This window comes from Rhineura floridana, chromosome 15 (assembly GCF_030035675.1).
Source record: "Rhineura floridana isolate rRhiFlo1 chromosome 15, rRhiFlo1.hap2, whole genome shotgun sequence".
Taxonomy (NCBI): Eukaryota; Metazoa; Chordata; class Lepidosauria; order Squamata; family Rhineuridae; genus Rhineura; species Rhineura floridana.
In genome coordinates, this window is record NC_084494.1 from 25,621,304 (window position 1) to 25,643,217 (window position 21,914).

Consider the following 21,914-nt stretch of genomic DNA (forward strand, 5'->3'; position numbering starts at 1 on the left):
CTGAAAATACCCCCATGCCATTCTGATGCCTCCCATAAGTTCATTTCAAAACAAAACCATACAAAACTTATAGTCCTGAACTCAGAAATGTTTGCTTAACAACCCTCTAAGTTTTCATGGCGATTCACAAAACAGTCAGAGAGAATTGAGAGTTCAAAGTATAAAACAAGAGGGAAAAAATCCAGACCCCTGTTGGACTTTCTTCTCTCAGTGTTCTCATAATTTGTTCAAATTAATTAAAAACCAGTCAAGTTCACAGAGTACCTGTAATTCTATTACTGACCTTGCCCCATACTCTGACCTTCATCTTCAGCAGTTTAAAAGTTAAAAATATGCCTGGCTGATTTTTAATTAAAGAAATTTAACATTGGAGTCGCGTTACCAAATTATTCCAAGCTACACAGGGAAGTGGATTGGACTATGAAAGACCAACCCAAATTGTGCTTGCATTTTGACAAATTTGTAGGGCAGTACAATATCTCAGAGAGGAGGTCAGGTCTCCTGCTCCCCTGGTGCATTCACTATAGCTACCCAATTTCCCTGCTTTTTAAAGTTTGATAGAAATATCTGTGGTCTATAGGTATGTTCTTAAACCACCAGGGTTTTTTGCCTACTAGTGAATTCCACTTTAGATAGTCATAGCTTCCCCCAAAGAATCCTGGGAAGTGTAGTTTGTGAAGTGAGCTGAGAGTTGGTAGGAGACTCCTATTCCCCTGACAGAGCTCCAGTGGCTATAGTAGTTTAACAGTCAACCCCTCTTCTGGGGACTGTATCTCTGTGAGGGGAATAGGGAGTCTCCTAGCAGTTCTCAGCACCCTTCACAAGCTACATTTCTCAGGATTCTTTGGGGGGAGCCATAACTGTCTAAAGTGGAATAAAGGTCTGATGTGGATGTGGCCTGGGGCAGTTTTGGTTTAAATTTGGATGGGAGACTACATGTGCCTGCTGTAGAATAAAAAGGTGGGGGAAACCCTGAAAAAGAATGATACTGTTCACAATGTTTTCCTTTTGGAAAGGAAAGGGGTTTCCCCTCTGTCAGTGCCCACCCACCCAAACTCCCCTTCCCCCTCCCCCTCCCCTTCATCCCCTTCTTTCCCCCCTCTCTGACTGCACCTCCCCAGGTCAGTTTCACTCATCCTAAGCATGACTGTACAGGAGTAAATCCCAATCAACTCAAAAAGCATACAAATGATCAAACCTGCCCTCCCTTCTCCCTATTATTCCCTCCCTCTTGACCCTTCTGTCTCCCTTCCTTTGCCTCTCCCGTCCCTTCCCTCTCCCAATACCCTCCCTCTCCTTCCCTGCCTCCTTCTCCTTCTCTCCCTTCCTCCTTCCTTCCCCTCTCCCCTCACCCTTTCTTTTTCTCCCCCATGGTCAGTTTTACCTATTCTAAGCATGATTGCATGGGAGTAAATCTATTGATCTCAATAAGCACACAAATGATCAGACCTGCTTTCCCCCTCTCCTTCCCCCTCTCTCCTTCCCATCCCCTCCTTTCCTTCCCCTCTCCCCTCCCTTCCTCCTCCCTTCTTCCTCCCCTCCCGTCTTTCTTCTTCCTCCTCCCTTGCCCACTCCAGCCCTCCCTCCCTCTTCTTCTTCTTCCCTGTGGTCAGTTTCACCCATCCTAAGTATGATTGCAGAGGAGTAAATCCCATTGGACTCAATAAGTGTGCAAATGATCAATCCATTCTCAGCAAACTTGCACAGGATCCAATTTCTTACCTCCCAGATTTAAAAGCAGAGAAATTGTCTAAATGGCAAAAAACCCTTGGGTTTAAGAAAGTATCTACAGGCACCAGACATTTCTGTTAAACTTTAAAAAGCAAGGAAATTGGGCAGCTATAGTGAATGTATCAGGAGAGCAGGAGACCTGACCTCCTCTCTGAGATATTGTACTGCCTTACACATTTGTAAAAATGCAAACACAATTTGGGTTGGTCTTTCACAGTCCAATCCACTTCCTGTGTAGCTTGGAAGAATTTGGTAACATAATTTGATAGAAATATCTGTTAATTATAGGTACGTTCTTAAACTGCAAGGGTTTTTTGCCTACTGGTGAATCTTGATCTAGACTTTTGTAGGTCTTTTTACCTCTTTTCCCCAGTTAAATTACAGTGTCATGTGTTGCTGAATAGTAATCACAATATACCCAGCACTGTTTGTGGTTCCACTTTTTCTTGAACTTTATTGGCCCAGTACATCATGAGAGGTGCCCATCTTTCTATAAAGTAATTGTCCTTTTGCCACCCTTCTCTTGTCCTAACAATGTTGGTTAATGCATATCCGACAATAATGTTTTCTGTACCAGGTTAATAATCAGCGCTCCCGGCTGCCTATCTCCCTGCACGAAGGGAAATTGTGGCTCTACCAGAGCGGGACCTCTGTCTCCATTGAGACCGATTTCTCACTGAGGATTACCTATGACTGGAACAACCGTCTCTTGGTGAAGATTTCCAGCAGCTTCTCTGAGAACGTTTGCGGCTTGTGTGGTAACTACAACGGAGACCCTGCTGATGACTTCCTGACCCCAAGTGGATCCTTGGCCGCCAGCCCTGTGGAGTTTGGGCAGAGCTGGAAAGTGGAAGATGGTGACAAGTTCTGCTGGAATGATTGTCATGGAGAATGCAAGAAGGTCACCTTGGAAGTGCTCATCAAATACAAAGTGGAACATTTCTGTGGCTGGATCAGCAAAAGGGAGGGCGGCCCATTCAGCCAGTGCCACTCTGTCATTGACCCTGAGATCTTTGTGGAAAACTGTGCCTATGATCTCTACATTTACGAAGGCCACCAAGAAATTTTATGCCAAGCACTGAAGAGCTATGCTGATGCCTGCCAGAGAGAAGGCGTGATCCTTTCGGATTGGAGGAAACTCACCGGTTGCTGTGAGTAGAATTCATTGTTTACGACAGGGCCCCCCAATCTTTTAGGGCCCAGAGGCGTATTTGGCAATCTAAGAAACTGTTGTGGGCACCACGAAATACTGGCAAGGCCAGCAAGAGGTGTGGCCTGGGAAGCATGACATGGGGGGAGACCTGAGGGCCACATAGAGAGGCCTGGAGGGCCACACTTAACCCCAGGGCTGAGGTTCCCCACCCCACATTAAATAATATATTAAATAACAAACAATTTGCTGCTTTTTCATGAAAACCAGCATCAGCAGCCTGGGGCAGGTCACCTCAATCTACCTAAGGGCCGGCTAGCCATTAGCACAGGGAGCACTGTGTGAGGAATTTCTCTGACAGTGAATCCTGACAAAGAGGTAAAGTATGAAGGATGATTGTGTCATTCTCCTCCTCCCTCCCTCCCTCCCTGTCTTTTTGCAGTTCTCTCCTGCCCTGAGAACAGCCAGTATCAGATCTGCGGCTCTGCATGTCCTGCCACTTGCAACGACCAAGTGCTTCCTGCCATCTGCTCTTCCTCGGGCTGTGTGGAAACTTGCCAGTGCAATGAAGGCTTTGTGTTGGAGGCTGGGAAATGCATCCCAAAGGCAGCCTGCGGGTGTGTCTTTGAAGGGAAGCCCTTCTCCCCCGGCGAGCAGTTCTGGGGAGACCGCACATGCACGAGGCGCTGTGTCTGTGACCCACAAAGCAAGCAAATGAAATGCCAGCCTGCCAGCTGCAAGGATGGGGAGCAGTGCAAGGTGGTGAATGGCATTCAGAACTGCTACCCAACCAGCTATGTCACCTGCTCCACCGCCGGTTACTCTCATTACCACAGCTTTGATGGCCAGAGTTTTAGCTTCCAGGGTACCTGTCTCTACACGTTTGCTGGACTCAGTCAGAAGCGGCAAGACTTGGTGGATTTCCAGGTCTTGGTCCAGCACTCCCGCCACGGTGGCTGGTCCATGTCCCTCAACAAGTTGGTCAAGGTCCAAGTCTATGGCCTGGAGATAACTCTCAGCTGGGCTTATCGGGGAAAAGTCATGGTGAGTCTACACAGGCTTGCTTCTACGAGGTCTGCTTCTAAGAGTCATAGTGAGTCTAAACTAGTGATGGGTGAAAATTTTGATTCAGTTCTCATTTCAAGCGGAATTTCTCAAATTCACACTTTCCAAAACAATAGAACCAAAACACAACCCTCCTTCGAAACCTGCACTTATTCGAATTTTGCAGTGCAGTTCATCAACCAACCAATTTTTACAAAAATGCATATATTAGGGGAAAGTGTGCATAAAAATGAATAAATGAATGACAATAACATGCAAATAACAATACAAGAAATGGCTTGTAAAAATGTGTACATTAGTCAAAACCCCCTACAAACAATGTGTTTATTGGGAGAAATTAGCATTAAAATGCTGGAAAATTTTCATGAGTTATTTTTGTAAAAAAAAAACATTCACAAATTGCTGCAGAGATGTAGAAAACTGAATTTAAGATTGGAGAAAATGAGAAACTGAGAGAACCAAAATTGGCATCTCTTTCTGTCCCTAGTCTAAACAGGCCTGCTTCTAAGAGGCCTTCTTCTAAGAATCATGGTGGGTCCAAACAGGCCTGCTTCTGTGAGCAACCTCATTAAAAGCCCCACTTGTCCAGTTCCTCGATAATGTCCAGTCGATACATGTCAGCAGCTTTCCATGCTTCAATATCTCTTCTATGGTATTTAAAGCAGGGCCAGATTTGACACTCCAGGCCTCTCTAACTCCCCTTTGGAACTCTTCCCAGGCCACACCCCCTCTCCCCAAGCCACACCCCTCACTAGACTTGCTTTGCACCCCGTGTTTTTTTCCCCACTTGGCTGGAATTAACATGACGATGATGATGATTTATACTGCTTAGTGCTCAGATGGTTTCTAAGTGGTTTTAAAAACTTAAAAACTAATTGCACAACATTAAGATACAAAATAATACAGAATAATTAAAATACGCCATGATTAAAATGCACAACAAAACATTAAAATCTAAACTACCATCATTAAAGTGTGCAAAATTAGACTTATAGTGCAAGCCTACACGTCTACTCACTCAGAAGCAAGCCATAGTGAGTTCAGTGGGAGTAAGTATGTTACATGCTCTCAGGTAATTATATTTATATGATTGTAGCCTGGGGCATAGGCTGAAATCTTGTATACTGAGGTAGGGAATCTTTGCCTGTTCAGATGTTTCCGGACTCCTGCTCTCATCAGCCCCAGCCAGCATGGCCAATCGTCAGGGATGATGGAAGTTGTAGCCCAGCAACATTTGGAGGCTACAGATTCTTTACCTTGACTACACAGATTTTACCTTGAGCTTGACTCAGTGGGGCTTACTCCTGAGTAGACTTGATTAGAATATTACTGTTAAAATTTTATGAAGCATTTTTAAAAACATTCAACTAAAACAGTGATAAGTCAAATTTGAAAAGCAAAATTGGGAAATGTTTAAAAATAATTGATTTTTAAAAATTTCATCAGCTTTCACAGACCACATAACAGGAGGCCATGGCTTAATGTGAATGCACAAGAAAATTGTGTCTGCTGCCCTCCTCAACCAGTCCTTATCCTTGTGCCGCTGTGTGCTCAGCTATGGCTTGGTTTAGCATGGCATCCAGGCCCAGGCTCATTATTTGGCTGGAGCTACAGGGGTGCAGTCGTCCAGGGTCCCCAGGTGGTGGTGGTCCTAGACCCCTTACATTTTTGGAAGCAGAGTCTCAGCAGGATCCCTATGTCTCCAGGGTCCTTTCCTGCTGATTGGAGACAATCAGAATGAAAGGAGGTGAGTCACTCAGTAGGTAACACTCTCTACTTTCATGCTATAGACTCCTAGGGACATCTGTTGTCCTCTGTCTTGCTGCACAGCTTCCAGTTTGTTTGTTTGTTTGTTAACCAGGATCTTATTTTCAACCCAGCAGCAAAAAAGGGAGGAGAGGGGGAAGATGTGTGGTTTTGCTCCAGCCCAAGGCCAAGAGTAAGGGAGGAGGAGGAAAATAGAAAAATATCTTCGGGGAAGGGAGAGAAAGTGTATATGTGTGGTAGCGTTTCAGCTTTTAATGATGTTCTTTATATATGTGTCATGCATTGTAAGGTGAAATGCAAATGCATATGCCTCTGAGAGAGAGAGAGAGGTGAAGCTAACACCAGAGGTTAGGATCAGGAATTTCAATGCGTAAGTTTCCTTCTAAAACTCAGAAGCTCTGCCCAAATGCAGTTACAGTAGGGCCCCGCTTTACAGCGCTTCGCTTTACGGTGATTCGCTAATGCGGCGGCTTTCAATTAGGGAAAGTCCCCGCATTAAGGCGCTTGTTCTGTTTTCACAGCGGTTTCTTCCCGTTGCGCACCATTTTGACGTCATTCTCACGCGACGCGTCCCATTATCGTCAATGGGTTTCGCTTTACAGTGATTTCCGCTTTACAGTGGGGGTCCGGAAGAGGACCCGCTGTATGAGTGGGGCCCTACTGTACTCAAAATCTTAATATGCTGAAGGGAAATTCAGTAAAGGAAGTTCCTTATCTTACTGCATCTTAGTACATTTGCCCATGTATGTGCACAGAAAATAGTAGCTCTAGGCGTAAGGCAATGTATGGAGATCTGCATTCATCGTTGCAATGCATTACTATGGGAAACTACTCTAAACAAAGTAAAAGACTGAAAGCTCATTGTATTGTAACTTAGAAGGTTATATAATCTTAGAAGGGGGGGCTGTGAAGGGATATAGTATGACCATCATGAAGGGAACTTGCACTTCTGAATTTGCTATTACACTACTGCTGAAGCAAGATAAACCATGAGCCCAGGTTCAGTGGACATGCTTATTTATTTTATTAGATTTATATCCCACCCTTCCTCCCAGTAGGAGCCCAGAGCGGCAAACAAAAGCACTAAAAACACTTTAAAATATCATAAAAACACACTAAAATATATCAAAACAAAGCATCCTTAAAAACATATTAAAACAAAACATCTTTTACAATTTTTTTAAAAAAGCTTTAAAAACATATTAAAAAGCAATTTCAACACAGATGCAGACATGCTAAACCAAACCATGGCTGAACTTGCAACAGCAGCAGCGGAACTGGAGGAAGAGCAAAGTGGCTGTAACCTGCTCTCTGGAAGCCTGCACACTGATGGGTGGGAGGGCAGGGTTCAACCATGTGTTCACTGCATGCACCTTTTCCCAGTATTCCCTGATTCAGGAAGAGGTTTGTATGGAAACCCCTGCTAAAACACAGTAGGGAAAACCCGTGGTTGAATTTTGATGCAAACTCCTTCCTGATTCATTGGAAGCATCGAAGTACCCTGCTAAAATAAAGGGGGGGGGATAAAATAAAGCCTTTGTTTTAGCAGCACCTTGCACCTAAAATAAGGTGATATAAGGTTATTGATAGGTGGTTGATCCCACCCACTTGTCAAATTTGGCACATGAGGTTGGTCCTGATAAGGGCCTGGTCCATGAAATCAAAAAAGTTCCTTACCCCTGGCACTAAGCCATAGTTTGGCTTAGCTCAGAGACATATAACCAGTTTTTGAGCATGAGGTTTTCTACTCACTCTTTCCAATTTGTCTCTGCTCCCAGGTGAATGGCTTGCTGACCAACTTGCCCTACCGCGTGGGACTGGACCAAATCCTCATCTACCAAATGGGATGGGATACTGTGATCCAAACAGCTTTTGACCTCACCGTCATCTTTGACTTCCAAAGCCGTCTCACCGTCACCGTGCCAAAAACCTATGAAGGGGCCCTCGGTGGTCTCTGCAGCAACTTCAACAACAAGAGAGATGACCTGACATCCGGTGACTCTGGGTCAGCCTCAGTTTCGACAGCCCTGGGCCAGCGCTGGAAGGTGGCAGAGTCCCTGGGATGTGGAGAAGTGAACCCCGGGGTCTGTCCAGGGTTGGAAAACGTTGCCCAGCATCAACGAGGCATCAGCACAGAATGTGGACTTCTGGTGGACAAGAAGGGCCCATTTAGGGAGTGCCATGGCAGAATTGACCCAGAGATGTTTTTCCTGGACTGTGTATATGACTACTGTATGTTTAATGGTCAGAAAGCTGTGCTGAGACACATCATTGCTGCTTATGCTGCAGCCTGTCAAACCTTACAGGTGACCATATATATCTGGAGGATCCACATATTATGGAGTAAGTATGATTCCAATTTGCTGCACCTGCTGTTGGGAAGAAGGTGGAGCTCCCTAGAACAGTGTTCTCCAAACTCGGGTCCCCAGATGTTGCTGGACTGCAACCCCCATCGTTCTTAGCTAGCCATGGTCAGGGATGATGGGAGTTGTAGTCGAACAACATATGGGGACCTGCAGTTGAAGAACAGTGCCCTAAGGCATGTCTGCACTGAGTGTTTATAAATCATCTGACCCTCCAGATGATGCTGGACTCCATCTGCCATCATCTCTGGCCATTGTTGGCCATGCTGGATGGAGCTGATGGGAGCTGCAATCCAACAACATCTGGAGCATCACAAGTCCCTTTCACTGTTTAAAGGATTATCTTCCATGCAATGCTCAACATAAATGCAGAGATGCTTGTAATATACTGCTTCCATTTAAGTGTGGAAGTATGGAGAGCTAGTTTGTGTAGTGATTAGAGCAGGGATGAGGAACCTCAATCCCAGGGACCAAGTGTGGCCCTCCAGACCTTTCTATCTGGCCCTTGGAACTTTCCACGGGCATGCTCCACCCTCAGGTCACACCCCTTTTCCCAAGGCCACACCCCCTGCACTATGCCTTTCTTAAGTGCTTTTGATTGGCTGGAATGTGTCCTTCATCTATGGCAATGCCTCTTGCTTACCTGGATGGGGATAGGTGTGTGTGTGTGTGTGTGTGTGTGTGTGTGTGTACACAGAAAGCTTTGACATTTGTGTGATTGGAATGTAGCCAATTGTACAAAGATAGAGATCACATGCATTGCTCCACCCACTTTTTGCTGTGGATCTACCCACCACTTGCATGTGTCCCTGGAAGGTTAGTCTTGAGGGAATGTGGCCCTCAGGCTGAAAAGGGTTCCCCAGCCCAGGGCTCGGGTGTTGGACTAGGATTTGGGAGGCCAGGTTTCAAATCCCCTGCACTAAGGAAGCATCTACATCAAAATATGAATGAGAAGTGGGAGCTACCACAAATGTTGTGGCTGCCCAACTAGGGTTGCCAGGCTGAGGGCCTGAGAACGATTCTGTATCTTTAAGAGAAGAGACAATTCAGCCAAGTGCAGGTTTTCTTGCAACACTGTAATGGGAAATACCACAAGGTGGAATTCTCCCTTCCCCCTGCACAACTTTTAAAGTAGAGAAGACCTCTTGGTTGCCGGGCCCAGCCTCCAAGAGGTCTTCTGTATCTTTAAAAGTTGTGCAGGGGGAAGGGAGAATTCCACCTTGTGGTTTTTCCCATTATAGTGTTGCAAGAAAACCTGCACTTGGCTGAATTGTCTCTTCTCTTAAAGATACAGAATCATTTTCAGGCCCTGAGCCTGGCAACCCTATGCCCAAGTGAGTGCTGCCCAAGTCATTTTGTTCCTGAGAACAGACAAGATCCCAACTCCCCATTACAGAGGAACATAGAATGCTGCTGTATATCAAGTCAGGTGCACTGTTACGTATTGTCTACATTGACTGGCAACAGCTCTCCAGGAGTTCAGCCAGAGGTCTCTTCCAGAGATGGAACCAGGGGTCTCCTGCATGCAAAGCAGATGCTCTACAGCCCTTATCCATGACATGTATAGAAACTAGGGCTGTGGGCCCCAATCTGGTTGGGGGCCTGATTCGGCATTTCCGTTCAGGCCCTATCTGGAGGTCTTGAACAACCCAGTTTAATTGGGGTTTTAAACCCAAACATGTGGAAAATGCCAAAAGAGGGAAGAAGGAGACATAGGCAGAGACTCTTTCCTTTATCATCTCCTTCTCTCCCCCACCTCCCAACCACATGTTTAATCAGGGTTTGAAATGCTAACTAAACATGTGATTGACGGCACGGAGAGTGAGAAAGGACAGACAAGATTCTCTGACTATGTTTCCTTCTCCCCATTCTTGTCACCCCTGTGGATGATTAATTAGGGCTTTAAACTCCAATTCAACATGCTGTCCCTTCTTTTGACAGCCTCAGATTGCCCTAGGTGGCCCAATCCAATCTGGGGTGATCTGGGGTACATCCCAGATCAACCTGAATGGCCCGATTCAGTTCGCTATTTGTCTGGAGCCAGTGCACAGTCCTAACAGAAACCAACAGGACTAGCAGTTGGATCTTACTTTAACATTGGTGATGGAACAGCATCCCCACTGAACCTGAGAGCAACAGGGGTTAGTTTAGAGGGTGCAGGGAAGATCACATGGCACTAGAGACAGGGGAGGAATTCAGTTCAGCTTGCATGTAAAGGTAAACCCACTTAATTTGCACTTTCTGAAACAATGTGTGAACTGAAACACAGCCATGTGGTCATCACAAACTGGGTTTCTCACAGTCTTTGGTGTAGTGTCAGTACTAGAGGTGTTGATGTTGATGGAAAATGTTTCTTGTAACCCTCCCATTCCAGAGCCGGTCTGTCCCCGAAACAGCCACTACGAGCTCTGTGCCAGGAGCTGTCAACAGACCTGCAGCAGCCTCTACTCCTCTCTGCCTTGCTCAGCACCCTGCAAAGAAGGATGCGTCTGCAATGAAGGCTTTGTGCTCAGTGGTGACCGTTGTGTCCCCATGTCCCAGTGCGGCTGCGTCTACCAGGAGCAGTACTACTCCGCCGGGCAAATCTTCTACCCAACCCACAAGTGCAATGTTCAGTGCGTGTGCCAAGCTGGCGGAGCAGTCACCTGCAAGGAATTCTCCTGCGGCCCTGACGAGGAATGCAGGGTGGTGGATGGCATCCAGAAATGCCAGCCAGTTGGCTCGGCCACTTGCTCTATTTCTGGTGATCCTCACTATGTCTCCTTCGATGGAGTCCACTTTAACTTCCAGGGCACCTGCACCTACATCCTTGCGAAGACTGCCGTCGCAGGCGAGAAGAACCTGACTGCCTTTACAGTTGTTGAAGAGAATGAGGCCTCAGAGAACGCAAAAGTCTCTGCCACAAAGATGGTCTCTGTGGATGTCTACGGCATCACTCTTACCCTGATGCAGAACAAGAAAGGACAGATCAAGGTAGGTGTCTTCATGCTGCCCAAGAAGCTCAGGGAAGTGTACATACTACCCTTTAAACCCGTGGTGGGAAGCCTCTGGCCCCACAGGCCTAATTAGCAGGGCCGGCCCCAGGCATGCCGGGGCCCCTGGGTACCAGCTTGCCCTGGGCCCCTCCGCTCCCCTTCCGTGATCCGTGGAAGGATCCATGGACCGCAAGACAGGAGTTTCCACGCCGCCCGCCATCCCCCCGCTATCGCCACTCTTCACCTACCTTTCAGTTGTTTTTTGTGGTGCGCACAGGTTTGCCATCAATTAAGAAGGCTGCCAAGGTTTCCCTAAGGGGCTGAAGCCTCTGCCGCCATCTTTGCTGATGGCAGCAATGCGCGCATGTAGCACACATGCATGCCATCAACCAAGATGGCGGCAGAGGCTTCAGTCCCTTAAGGAAACCTGGGCCGCCATCTTAATTGATGGCAAATCTGTGTGCCGCAAAAAATGGAAAGGTAGGTAAAGCAGGGGGATAGCAGGGGATGGAGGTCTGCGGATGTTTCCGCAGATCGCGGAAGGAGAGCGGAGGGCCCCATGTAGCTCCAGGGGCCCTCAGGCCAGTGCCTCACCTGGCCACCCTTTACAACCGGCCCTGCTAATTAGGCCTGCCAGGCCTTCCCATTTGGCCCACATGGCTGTTTCGGCCGCACCCACCTGCCCTACACCCAATATCATATATGCATTTTAGTATTTTTTTGAACCACAAAGAAAAAGAAACAATCCCAAAACGCTGAGAGAAAACTTATTTCTTCAGAAAGCCCAATATGTTTTGGCCTCTAATGTACTGGGCCTTCATCAGGGGATAAAAATGTCCATAGAGATCTCTAATAGCAAAAATGTTTAAATTTTTAATGGCAACTACCTATTAGAGATCTGCAGAAAGCATGTCCTCTTCTTCCAGGTTAATGGAGTGTTCCGGTCCCTCCCTGTTGCACTTTCTGATGGACACCTCAGAGCCTATCAGCATGGCACTAAAGTCATCATACAAACTGACTTTGACCTCGTTGCGAGCTATGACCTGGCTTACCGTGTGACGGTCACCGTCCCAGGCACTTACCGGGGCCAGATGCGCGGCCTGTGCGGGAACTACAATGGGAAGAAGGACGATGAGCTTCTGCTCCCCGACGGCAGGACAACCTCTGACATAGCTGCATTTGGTGCTGCCTGGAAGGTTCCAGTTCCTGGGGCAGATGGATCTTGCTCAGACGGATGCTCTGGGAACAATTGCCCAGCTTGTGAAGAAAAGAAAAAGGATATTTTCAAGCAGCGCAACTACTGTGGGATCCTCACTGCATCTGACAGCCCCTTCAGTGCTTGCCACAGCAAGGTGGACCCCAATGTGTACTTCAGCAACTGCATCTATGACCTGTGCCTGGGCAACGGGGACAGCCAGGCCTTGTGTCAGAGTATCCAGAGCTATGCATCTGCTTGCCAAGAAGCCAGGATCCCTATCCAGCCCTGGAGGAGTCCATCCTTCTGTCGTGAGTTCTGGAATGCCAAATGGCAGGTTGATAGGAACACAGGCAGCTGCCTTATACCGAGTCAAATTGGTCCCTCTAGCTCAGTATTGTCTGCACTGATTGGCAGCAGCTCTCCAGGGTGTCAAACAGAGGCCTTTCCCAGCTCTATCTGAAGATTGCGGGAACTGAACCTGGGGCATTCTACATGCAAAGCAGATGCCCTACCACTGAGCTGCACCCTCCTCCTGTTGATGTGGTTCAAAAGTGTTGCCTTTCATTTATAGTTTATTGCAGGTTTTTAAAAATTAGTAAAACCCAAGAAAAGAGCAATGGTGGCCAGTGTGGTAGGACAGAGCGGTGTAGTCACCCTCCTGACACCAGCATAGCCACCTCCTCGATAAGGCTGGGATGGGACAGGGCAGGGCAGCAGTGCAGCTGGGGCTGTGCAGGTGCACTGGCAGGAGAACCAGCTTGGCTCTGCTGGTGCATCCGTGCAGCTCCAACCTCACAACTGCCCTGCCCTGCCCGTGCTTCAACCCCAGCCAGGTAACCTGTAGCAACAGTGGTGTTGGGAGGATGGCTCCACTGCTCTGATCTACTACATCTGCCGCTACTGGAAAAGAGCCAGCATTGGCTTTGATGGGGAGAAAGGGAACAAAATAAAAGGAGAGGGAGAGAGAGAGAGAAAGAAGGTGAGAAAGGGGGAGAAGGCACATGAGCCCTTTGTCTCACCCAATGCAACCCTAAACCAAAGCCTAGGCTGCCATCCTGTGCCCACTTCCCAGGGAAATTTACTTCTGAGTAGACATGTATACAGTAGTGTAGTGGCAAATTCAGACGTGCAGGGTCCCTTCCTGATAGTCACAACATGCCCGCTGACAGCCACACCCCCTTTTCCATTTCCCCTCGTCTCCCTTCCTCTCTGTGTCTTCACAGAGTCCACACTCCACTCCAACAGACATCCCTAGGAGCCAATCAACATGATGGGAGGCTGTGTTAGCTGCTGAGAAGAGTCTTCTCAGTGGCAGACTCCACCTCCTTTCACTCTGATTGGCTCCAATCAGCATGAAACGACAAGGACTCTTCTCAGTGGCTGACTGATTGGCACATATGTAAGGATCTGGCTGGGACCCTGCTCCCCCAAAAGTAAGGCGTTTTTGACCCTCCACAATCCTGAACAACTACTCTTCTGCATGTATACCCTGTAATGTAACTTAACTATAATGAGTGCCTGCTCTTTAGCTCCTGCACAGCAGGAAACATGCCTAAATCTCGTTCCAAAGTTTTCACATTTGCCTTTTAGGGGGGGTGGAGGGGATTCTTTAACATCCAGCCATACTGACAACTTTTTTTTTTTGTATTCCAGCTGGCATTTTAAGTCATTTCTGATATTATAGTTTGAAACTGATTTGATCTCTGTTGTATTTGTTGAGCTTGATATACACCACTCCCAAAACATCTCTTCTTGGTGCTTTAAACTGGCTTTCCCCAACTTGCTCTCTTCTGGATGTGTTTTTGGACTTCCAATCCCATCATCCCTGACCATTGGCCATGATGTCTGGGGCTGAAGGGGATTGTAGTCCAGCAACATCTGGAGGGCTTCAGGTTGGGGAAGGCCACTTTAAACACACCAAGTTCATATCTGAAGAGAGACTATGGGAATACCTCTTGACATTTAGCAAACTGAAGGGAACATCCATCTCCTTCTAGTTCGGCAAATCAGCCTTTTTGCAACCAACGCTGCCCATAGCATTCATTTTATAATCCCCCATGGAAGACATCTGGTTCAGAGTAGGCTTGGCAACTATGGACACAAATATCTTTTTTAAAAAAATCAGTCATATATCTTTTTCAAATCCCTCTCTGTTGTAGCTCTGAGCTGCCCTCCAGACAGCCACTACGAGTTCTGTGCTGATCTCTGCTCCACTGACTGCGCTGGGATCACTGACTCCAGAATATGCCCTGAGACTTGCACAGAGGGCTGCCAGTGCGATGATGGATTCTACTTTGATGGCCTCGGCTGTGTCACAGTGGAGAGCTGCGGATGCTTTGACAATGGAACTTATTATAAGGTGCTGTCCCCTAGAGGAGATAGTGCGGCATTGCCTTAAATAACTGCAGGGTAGGGAGAGATGCATAAGGAGCTGCCTAACAATGAGCCAGACCTTTGCTGCATCTTCAACTAGCCTGGAGAGGGATCTCAGCCCTGGGGGGAGAATGTGGCCCTCAGGACTCTATCCAGGCCATACCACTTTCAACTTCCCTGGCTAGAACTCTGATAATGCCTCTCGCTTGCCCGGATGGATATTAAAGAGGGCTGCGAGCCTATGTAAAATCTAGCCTACTATAGAAAGGTAAAATTAATTTACATTCATTGGTCCACCTACCTTTGCCTTTGGCCCCACCTATGTACTAGGTATATGTCCCTCGGAGGGTTGGCAACCCTCAGTGTGGCCCTGGGGCTGAAAAGGATTAGTTACCCTTGCTTGAAAGGATGCTGTTCTGCCACTCAGTTAATCTGCACAACGATGCTTCATCTTTCTCGAGGCTTCTCTTTCTGCTGAGCTATCTGTCAGCTCTCTTATGAAGTTGTCGACCGATTTCAAATTGTACTTATGATGTTTCCAAAGCGTGAGCCTGGATCCTTTTCTTTTTGTAAAATGGTTTGGAAGAGCAATATTGTGGCTAGAGCACATGGTTTAGGGACCTGATCCCCAATCTGCTCTTCATGTAACTTGGGCGTGGGGAATCTTTGGCCCTCCTGATGTTGCTGAACTACAATTCCCATCAGTCCCAGCAAGTGTGGCCAATAGCCAGGGATGGTGGTGGTTGTAGTTCAACAACATCTGGAAAGCCAAAGGTTTCCCACACCTGATTTAATTGAAAGATGTGTTTGTCAGTAAAGACTGCGATGGTCAGTCATTTAATGGTTTGCTTTCCCTTGGTAAATGCCCTGGTAGCCCAAGGAAAAGGTCCTGCTAAATGAATGCCAGCAAATCTGCAGCTGCATCCCAGGCCAAGGAGTCACCTGCGAGTCACACAGTTGCACCAGTGACGAGACCTGCAAGGTCCAGGATGGAGTCATGAGCTGCATCAATAAAGGTGAGCGACAAAAGGCATTTCAGAAGGAGTCACTTTCAGCATCTAACTAACCTAGGTCTCAACGAGGGTTGAGGAAGAAATTTGGCTCTCTTTGCATTTCAGGGTGAACCTATTTAATTCACACTTACTGAAACAATATGCAACCTGAAACACTGCCGTCTTTGAAAATTATGCTTCTCCCATTTTTGCAGTGCAAGTCTTCAGTCAAGTGTGGTGTAGAAAAATGCAAACACTAGTGTGAAATGTACATAAAATGCATATATTAGTGAAAATAATATACAAAAATGCATGGCATTGGAGAAAATGACTTGCAAAAATAGTTTTTGTGGGGAGAAAGTACTGGTTATAAACTGAATAATAATAATAATAATAATAATAATAATAATAATTGAAATTCAGACTAAGATGCTGATGAATTTCTATCAGAACTCTTTTTTAAAAAAAGTGGAAAGGCAGAGAACTGAATTTAAGAGTGGAAAAATGAGAGACTGAAATGGACAGGTCTGCCCTTTTATAGTCTCAGTTCTCAACAGAATGCTGCACAGAGGGTAATAAATGCAGTATCTGGCTGCCAAAAGAATAGGACTGGCTTGATGAGGATTGTGGTCTTTTAAACACCTCCCTGACATGTCAGTTGTATGATTAACTAGCCCCCAGGTTCAGTGGTTCATGCAATGTTTGCTGCCCTGGGCTCCTAGGTGCCGCCTTGGGCTCCTACTAGGAGGAAAGGCGGGATATAAATCTAATGAGCAACCTGTTCTTTGAGCATTCATCTTGATTTGTTTGCACAAAGTTTGCAGGGAGATTAGACAATGTCAGCTGTTTATTGAGCATTCTCAATAAACATTCTGATTTGTCAATGATATGATGCAACATTGCATCAAGAAATTGTTACATACTCTTTCCAGTGCATTTTCCCATCACTTGCCTTATTGCAAAAAGTCTGATTTTGGAGGGGAAGGAGGGGGGTTTTTTTGCATAAGAGTGGCAAATCAACTTTATTTGTGCAACCTGAATTTGCTGGTACATCACTGAATCCCGCCCCCAAATAATAACAGTCTGGAAATGACTTAGACCTTTGGACTTAATGGTTTTATGCCCCTCTCTTGCCATTTGTAGGCAGTGGTGCACATAACTTCACTTACTTCAAAATGTGGTAAGGCAGCCCTGCTGTGTTTGGGAGCCCCCCTGCTCATTCTGTTTTGGGCTTCTGTCTCAAAGTACTACCCTGATGGCCCCAGATTGCAAAGGGCACAGAGTCAAAGCAGCCAGAGCAGGCAGAAGCAGGCTCTTTGAAAGAGGTAAAATTCCTCTTTGGTGCCATAGCAGGCCAAGAAACTCTGTGGCAGAAATTACTGCTAATCTTGACCACTTCAAATCACACACAGGTTTTTGTATCCATGTAAGTCTTACTCAGAGTGGTACATCCATTGAAATGAATGGAGCTAAGTTATTTGTGTCCATTAATTTCAATGGGTCAGTAGGACTTGCATTGGATATAATCCATCCAAATAATAGTAAAATAACCATGCAATGATGCACACCACTTCTGTGAGCGCTACAATTTTACCAAAGGCTTCCCATGCAGGACCTGTGCTCCTGCACCAAACCCACTGCATTCTTTCTTTCTTTCTTTCTTTCTTTCTTTCTTTCTTTCTTTCTTTCTTTCTTTCTTTCTTTCTTTCTTTCTTTCTTTCTTTCTTTCTTTCTTTCTTTCTTTCTTTCTTTCTTTCTTTAGACCCTTGCAAAGCCTTCAAGTGTCGTACCAAGGAGACGTGTAAGCTGGAGAACGGCAGAGCAACCTGTGTCCCAGATTACAACGAGACCTGCTGGGGCTGGGGAGACCCTCACTACCACACTTTCGATGGGATGGACTTTGACTTCCAGGGCACCTGCACCTACACAATTGCCAAGTATTGTGGCAACGACACCACCTTGGTGCCCTTCTCTGTGGATGAGAAGAATGATAATCGGGGCAGCCAGACCATGTCCTTTGTGAGACAGACCAACATCAATGTGTACGGGCACAGCATCTCCATCCATAGGAAGGAAGTGGGCAAAATCCGGGTGAGTCCTTTGCACAAAATGCTGCAGGGAAGAGCCCTCAGGGATTTACTTGGCACAAGAGCAGGGATGGTGAACCTCAGGCCTGGGGGCTAAATGCAGCCATGCAGGAGTCTCTAAATGGTCCTCAGGACTCTTCACAGACCACACCCTTTCCAAGCCCCTATCCCCAGGCCACACCCCTTCCTGACCATGATGTGCATCCTCCTTGAGCAATTTTGTCTGGCTGGAAGGTGTCTTTCAGTTCTGATAATGCCTCTTGCCCGCCTAGATGGAGGATATGGAAGGATTTGTGAGTGTGTACAGAAACTAGCATACTGTACAAAGGGAAAATTCACATTGGTTGCTCTGCCTGCTCTGCCCTCTGGCCCTGCCCGCTGCTGGCATGTGGCCCCTGGAAGGATGCCTGGAAGGGAATGTGGCTTTGGACTGAAAAATGTTCCCCACCCATGCGCTAGAGATCAGGGGTCCACTTAGCAAGAGGCAGCTTCACCACCCCTCTTCTTGCTTAGCACAAGGCTTAGCCAAGTCAGAGGTAGGGCACGTTAAGATGATCAGGTCTTGCTCCAAGTGAGTGGTGTGCACCAGATCTCCTTGCTATAATACAAGGGCTTTCGGGGATACAGTTAGTTCTGGAGCTGTTCAGTCACAATGCAGGCAGCGCATGTTCTCTATGGCCATAAGAGCAGGGCTGGTGTCAAGAGTAGGCATAATTGGGCCCCTGCCAAGACCCAAATCCCAACAGGAAGCCTCTCTGGAGCTTGCTGGTCCTGCTGCTTCTCCTTCTTACTGTTGATGTGCATCCACCTGGCCCTTCGGAACATGTTGCAGGACAAACACTCAGATTTCCTACAAGATACAAGAATCATGTATGTGCCTGAAACCACAGAAATCCCCTGCAAGAAGTTAAGGTGGATTACACTGGAGACTGTAATAAACACTGTGATGAGCATGTCATTCCCTCCATTTCCAATGTTCAGGCTCTGAGTCACTTATGTACCCCAAATGGTACCACCCATGCACAAGAGAGGCATTTCAGGCTTGGGGAACCCCAAGGTTGGCAGAAATACAGCAAAAGATTAAGGGGGGGGAAACCTAATTGGGGAAAATCTTCCATAACAGTCCAATGAGGACTGAGCATGCTCAGTGACCACATAATGCTGACTGATGGAGGGAGGTAGTAAACAGGAACTGAAAAGTGGTGTGGAGGACAAGAGAAATGGGATGGAGTGTCCGGGATCCTGAAGAGCAGCACCTCACACTACAACATTTTCTTGCAGGTCCCACATATATCTTTCAAGAATTGCAGGGTTGGGGGACCGGTGGCCCACCAAATGTTTTCACTCATATATTCATTTTTATGCACACTTTCCCCCGATATATGCATTTTTATAATGGCAAACTGCATCACAAAATTCAGCTAAGTGCAAATTTCAAAGGATGCCTATGTTTTGGTTCTCGTATTATTTTGGAAACTGTAAATTTGATAGATTCAGCTTGAAATATAAACTGAATCAAAATTCTTGCCCATCCCTTAATTATGGACAGTGCATACAACACAATCTCTGGCATGTGAGTTGGCAAGCTAAGGCCCTATTGCAGAAACGAGTATACTGATTGCTCTTTTCCCTAACTCCAGTTGAACGGCATCACCACGAGCCTGCCCATAACTCTGGAGGATGGGAAGTTGTGGCTTTTCCAGAGCGGCCTGAATGCTGTGTTGCAAACTGACTTTGGCCTGGTAGTTACTTTCGATTGGAGCATGATAGTGGAGATCACCTTGCCCAGCAGTTACTACGGCACCATCTGTGGCCTCTGTGGGAATTTCAACCAAAACCCAGATGACGACATGTTGACTCCAGCAGGCAACAAGCCTGCTTCTGTGGTGGAGTGGGCTGGGAGCTGGAAAGTGAACGACCGTGACCCATTCTGCTGGCACTTCTGCCAGGGGAACTGCCCGACATGTGACGAGAGCCAACGACAGCTCTTTGAAAGTGAGGAATTCTGTGGACTTCTCACCAAGCTGGATGAGGGACCCTTCCATGAATGTCACAGCAAGTTAAACCCTGACAACTTTTTTGATAGCTGCCTTTATGACGTCTGCCTCAACGGTGGTGCCAAAAAGATCCTGTGCCAAGCGTTGGATGCTTATGCTACCAATTGCCGCAAGGAAGGTGTGATCATCCATGACTGGAGAGCACAAAGCGGCTGTGGTGAGAATGAATTGGCAGAGTGGGAGGGAAGTCTTGGGATTGATCTCTAGCAGAGTAAAATGGCAAAAATGGTAATGAGCAATAATAGTCCCCCCTTCCCCTTTTTGTGTTGGCTCACACAGTCTAGCAGAATAAGGCAATCAAACTGTCTCCAGTAAAGTAAAAAAATAAATAGTTTACTCACAAACGCTTCATGTATACAATGCTACAGGCACATCTTAGAAATTCATGGAAGCCCAGTCCCTTGAACGTTGCTGCCTATCACATGATTTAACTGAGTACCAATAAATACTATAAATTCCTATCTCCTGTAATCCTTCCCACAGTATCCGTTAGCCAGTGCAGCTTCAAAAACATCCTGTCTACCTAATACGCCAGCATGTTCAGCTTTGTTCTTTGCCCACTATCCTCTGCTCTTACTGATCTGATTTCTTTTCTTCCCCCAAAATATTGATATTAATATTGATATTTTGAAAGGAAATATTGAAAAATGAAAGAAAATAGCAATAAAATTACTTTTCTCAATATCAATATTTTAGAGGCAATTTTTTTTAAAAAAAAATCTGTTTTTGAAAATAGCCGCGGAAAATTGCTACATAAAAACCTAATCTGCAACAATAGAGAATAAATGAATTAATGGAAAATTCAGCACCAAATCCAAATTGGATGGAATTCTAGCACATCCTTACTAAAGGGTGGGAGAGGAGTCAAGCTGGATGAGGTCCTGAGGTGGTCTTTTCCTGCCTCCGTCTCCCTCTCCTGTAGATGACCCTGTGGAGGTGATGGTGAGTTGCTCTGGTACTTGATCTCTCCATTTATTGCAAAGGCTTTTTCTCTCTATCCCCTCCCAGCTCTGCCCTGCTCTGAGAACAGCCACTATGAGGCCTGTGGAAACGCCTGCCCAGCCAGCTGCTCTGACCGCTCTGCTCCTTCGACTTGCGATAAGCCATGCGTGGAAACCTGCCAGTGTGACCAAGGCTACATACTCAGTGCTGACAAATGTGTCCCAGTGGGGAGCTGTGGCTGCACCCATGATGGTCTCTACTATAAGCCAGAGGAGGAGTTCTGGGCTGACGTGAGCTGCAGGTCTCGCTGCAGGTGTGACCCAAGCCTGGGCATGGTGGTGTGTCACCCAGCCAGCTGCAAGGCTAGTGAAAGGTGCATGACAGTGGACGGGATCCGGGGCTGTCATCCCATCGGTTATGCCACTTGCACAGCAACTGGGGACCATCACTACGCCACCTTTGATGGGAAGAGATATGATTTTGCCGGCACGTGCATCTATCAGCTGGTTGGGCTTTGCTCCCAGGACCCTACTCTCACCCCATTCACCATCATGATCCAGAACAGCCAAGGCAGTAAGACAATGCCATTCTCTTCTGTGGTTACAATGGAAATCTACAACAGAACCATTATAATCTGCCAGGAGCACCCTCACACAATCCAGGTATTGGGGGCAAGGGGAGAAGAAATGATGCAGAATAGTGCAGAAGTTACTGGACTGCAACTCCCATCATCCCTGAACTGTTGGCCATGCTGTTTGGGGCAGATGGGAGTTGGAGTCCAACAGTCTGGAGGGCCACAGGTTCCCCCTCCCTGACATAATGATCACGAGTGTGAGCTCATTAAGTGAACTCACTGATCAGCTTTAAGTAATCTCTCGACCTCAAAACACCCATCTGTAAAATGCTGATAATAATACTGGTTTCGCTTTAAAAGATGGTGGTGTACAAATTCCTGAGATGATCTGTTTCCCTACACCAGCCCTCTCCTACTAGGTGCCATTCAAATGTTGCTGGACTACAACTCCCATCATCCCTGATAATTGGCTATGCTGGCTGAGGCCGATGGGAGTTATGGTCTAGCAACATCCAGGTTGGGAAAGGCTGCCTTACAGGGATCCCACGCAATATACTGAAATGATTCTATAAGATGAATTTGATTTTATCCTTTGTATACCTCAGTACATCTTACTAACTCAATTGAAAAATAAGTGGCC

The 21,914-nt window shown here is 46.6% G+C and overlaps 1 protein-coding gene across 1 annotated transcript in view; it reads left to right on the forward strand.

Moving 5' to 3' along the window:
- LOC133370532 (IgGFc-binding protein-like) overlaps nt 1-21,914 on the forward strand; it is a 46,102-nt gene that overhangs the window by 12,638 nt on the left and 11,550 nt on the right. The window contains exons 5-14 of the mRNA XM_061596980.1: nt 2,309-2,882; nt 3,324-3,925; nt 7,492-8,056; nt 10,451-11,049; nt 11,978-12,557; nt 14,409-14,608; nt 15,497-15,638; nt 17,377-17,705; nt 19,342-19,915; nt 20,767-21,362. Coding sequence (XP_061452964.1) covers nt 2,309-2,882; nt 3,324-3,925; nt 7,492-8,056; nt 10,451-11,049; nt 11,978-12,557; nt 14,409-14,608; nt 15,497-15,638; nt 17,377-17,705; nt 19,342-19,915; nt 20,767-21,362 — 4,761 coding nt within the window. The remainder of the gene's footprint in view (nt 1-2,308; nt 2,883-3,323; nt 3,926-7,491; nt 8,057-10,450; nt 11,050-11,977; nt 12,558-14,408; nt 14,609-15,496; nt 15,639-17,376; nt 17,706-19,341; nt 19,916-20,766; nt 21,363-21,914) is intronic.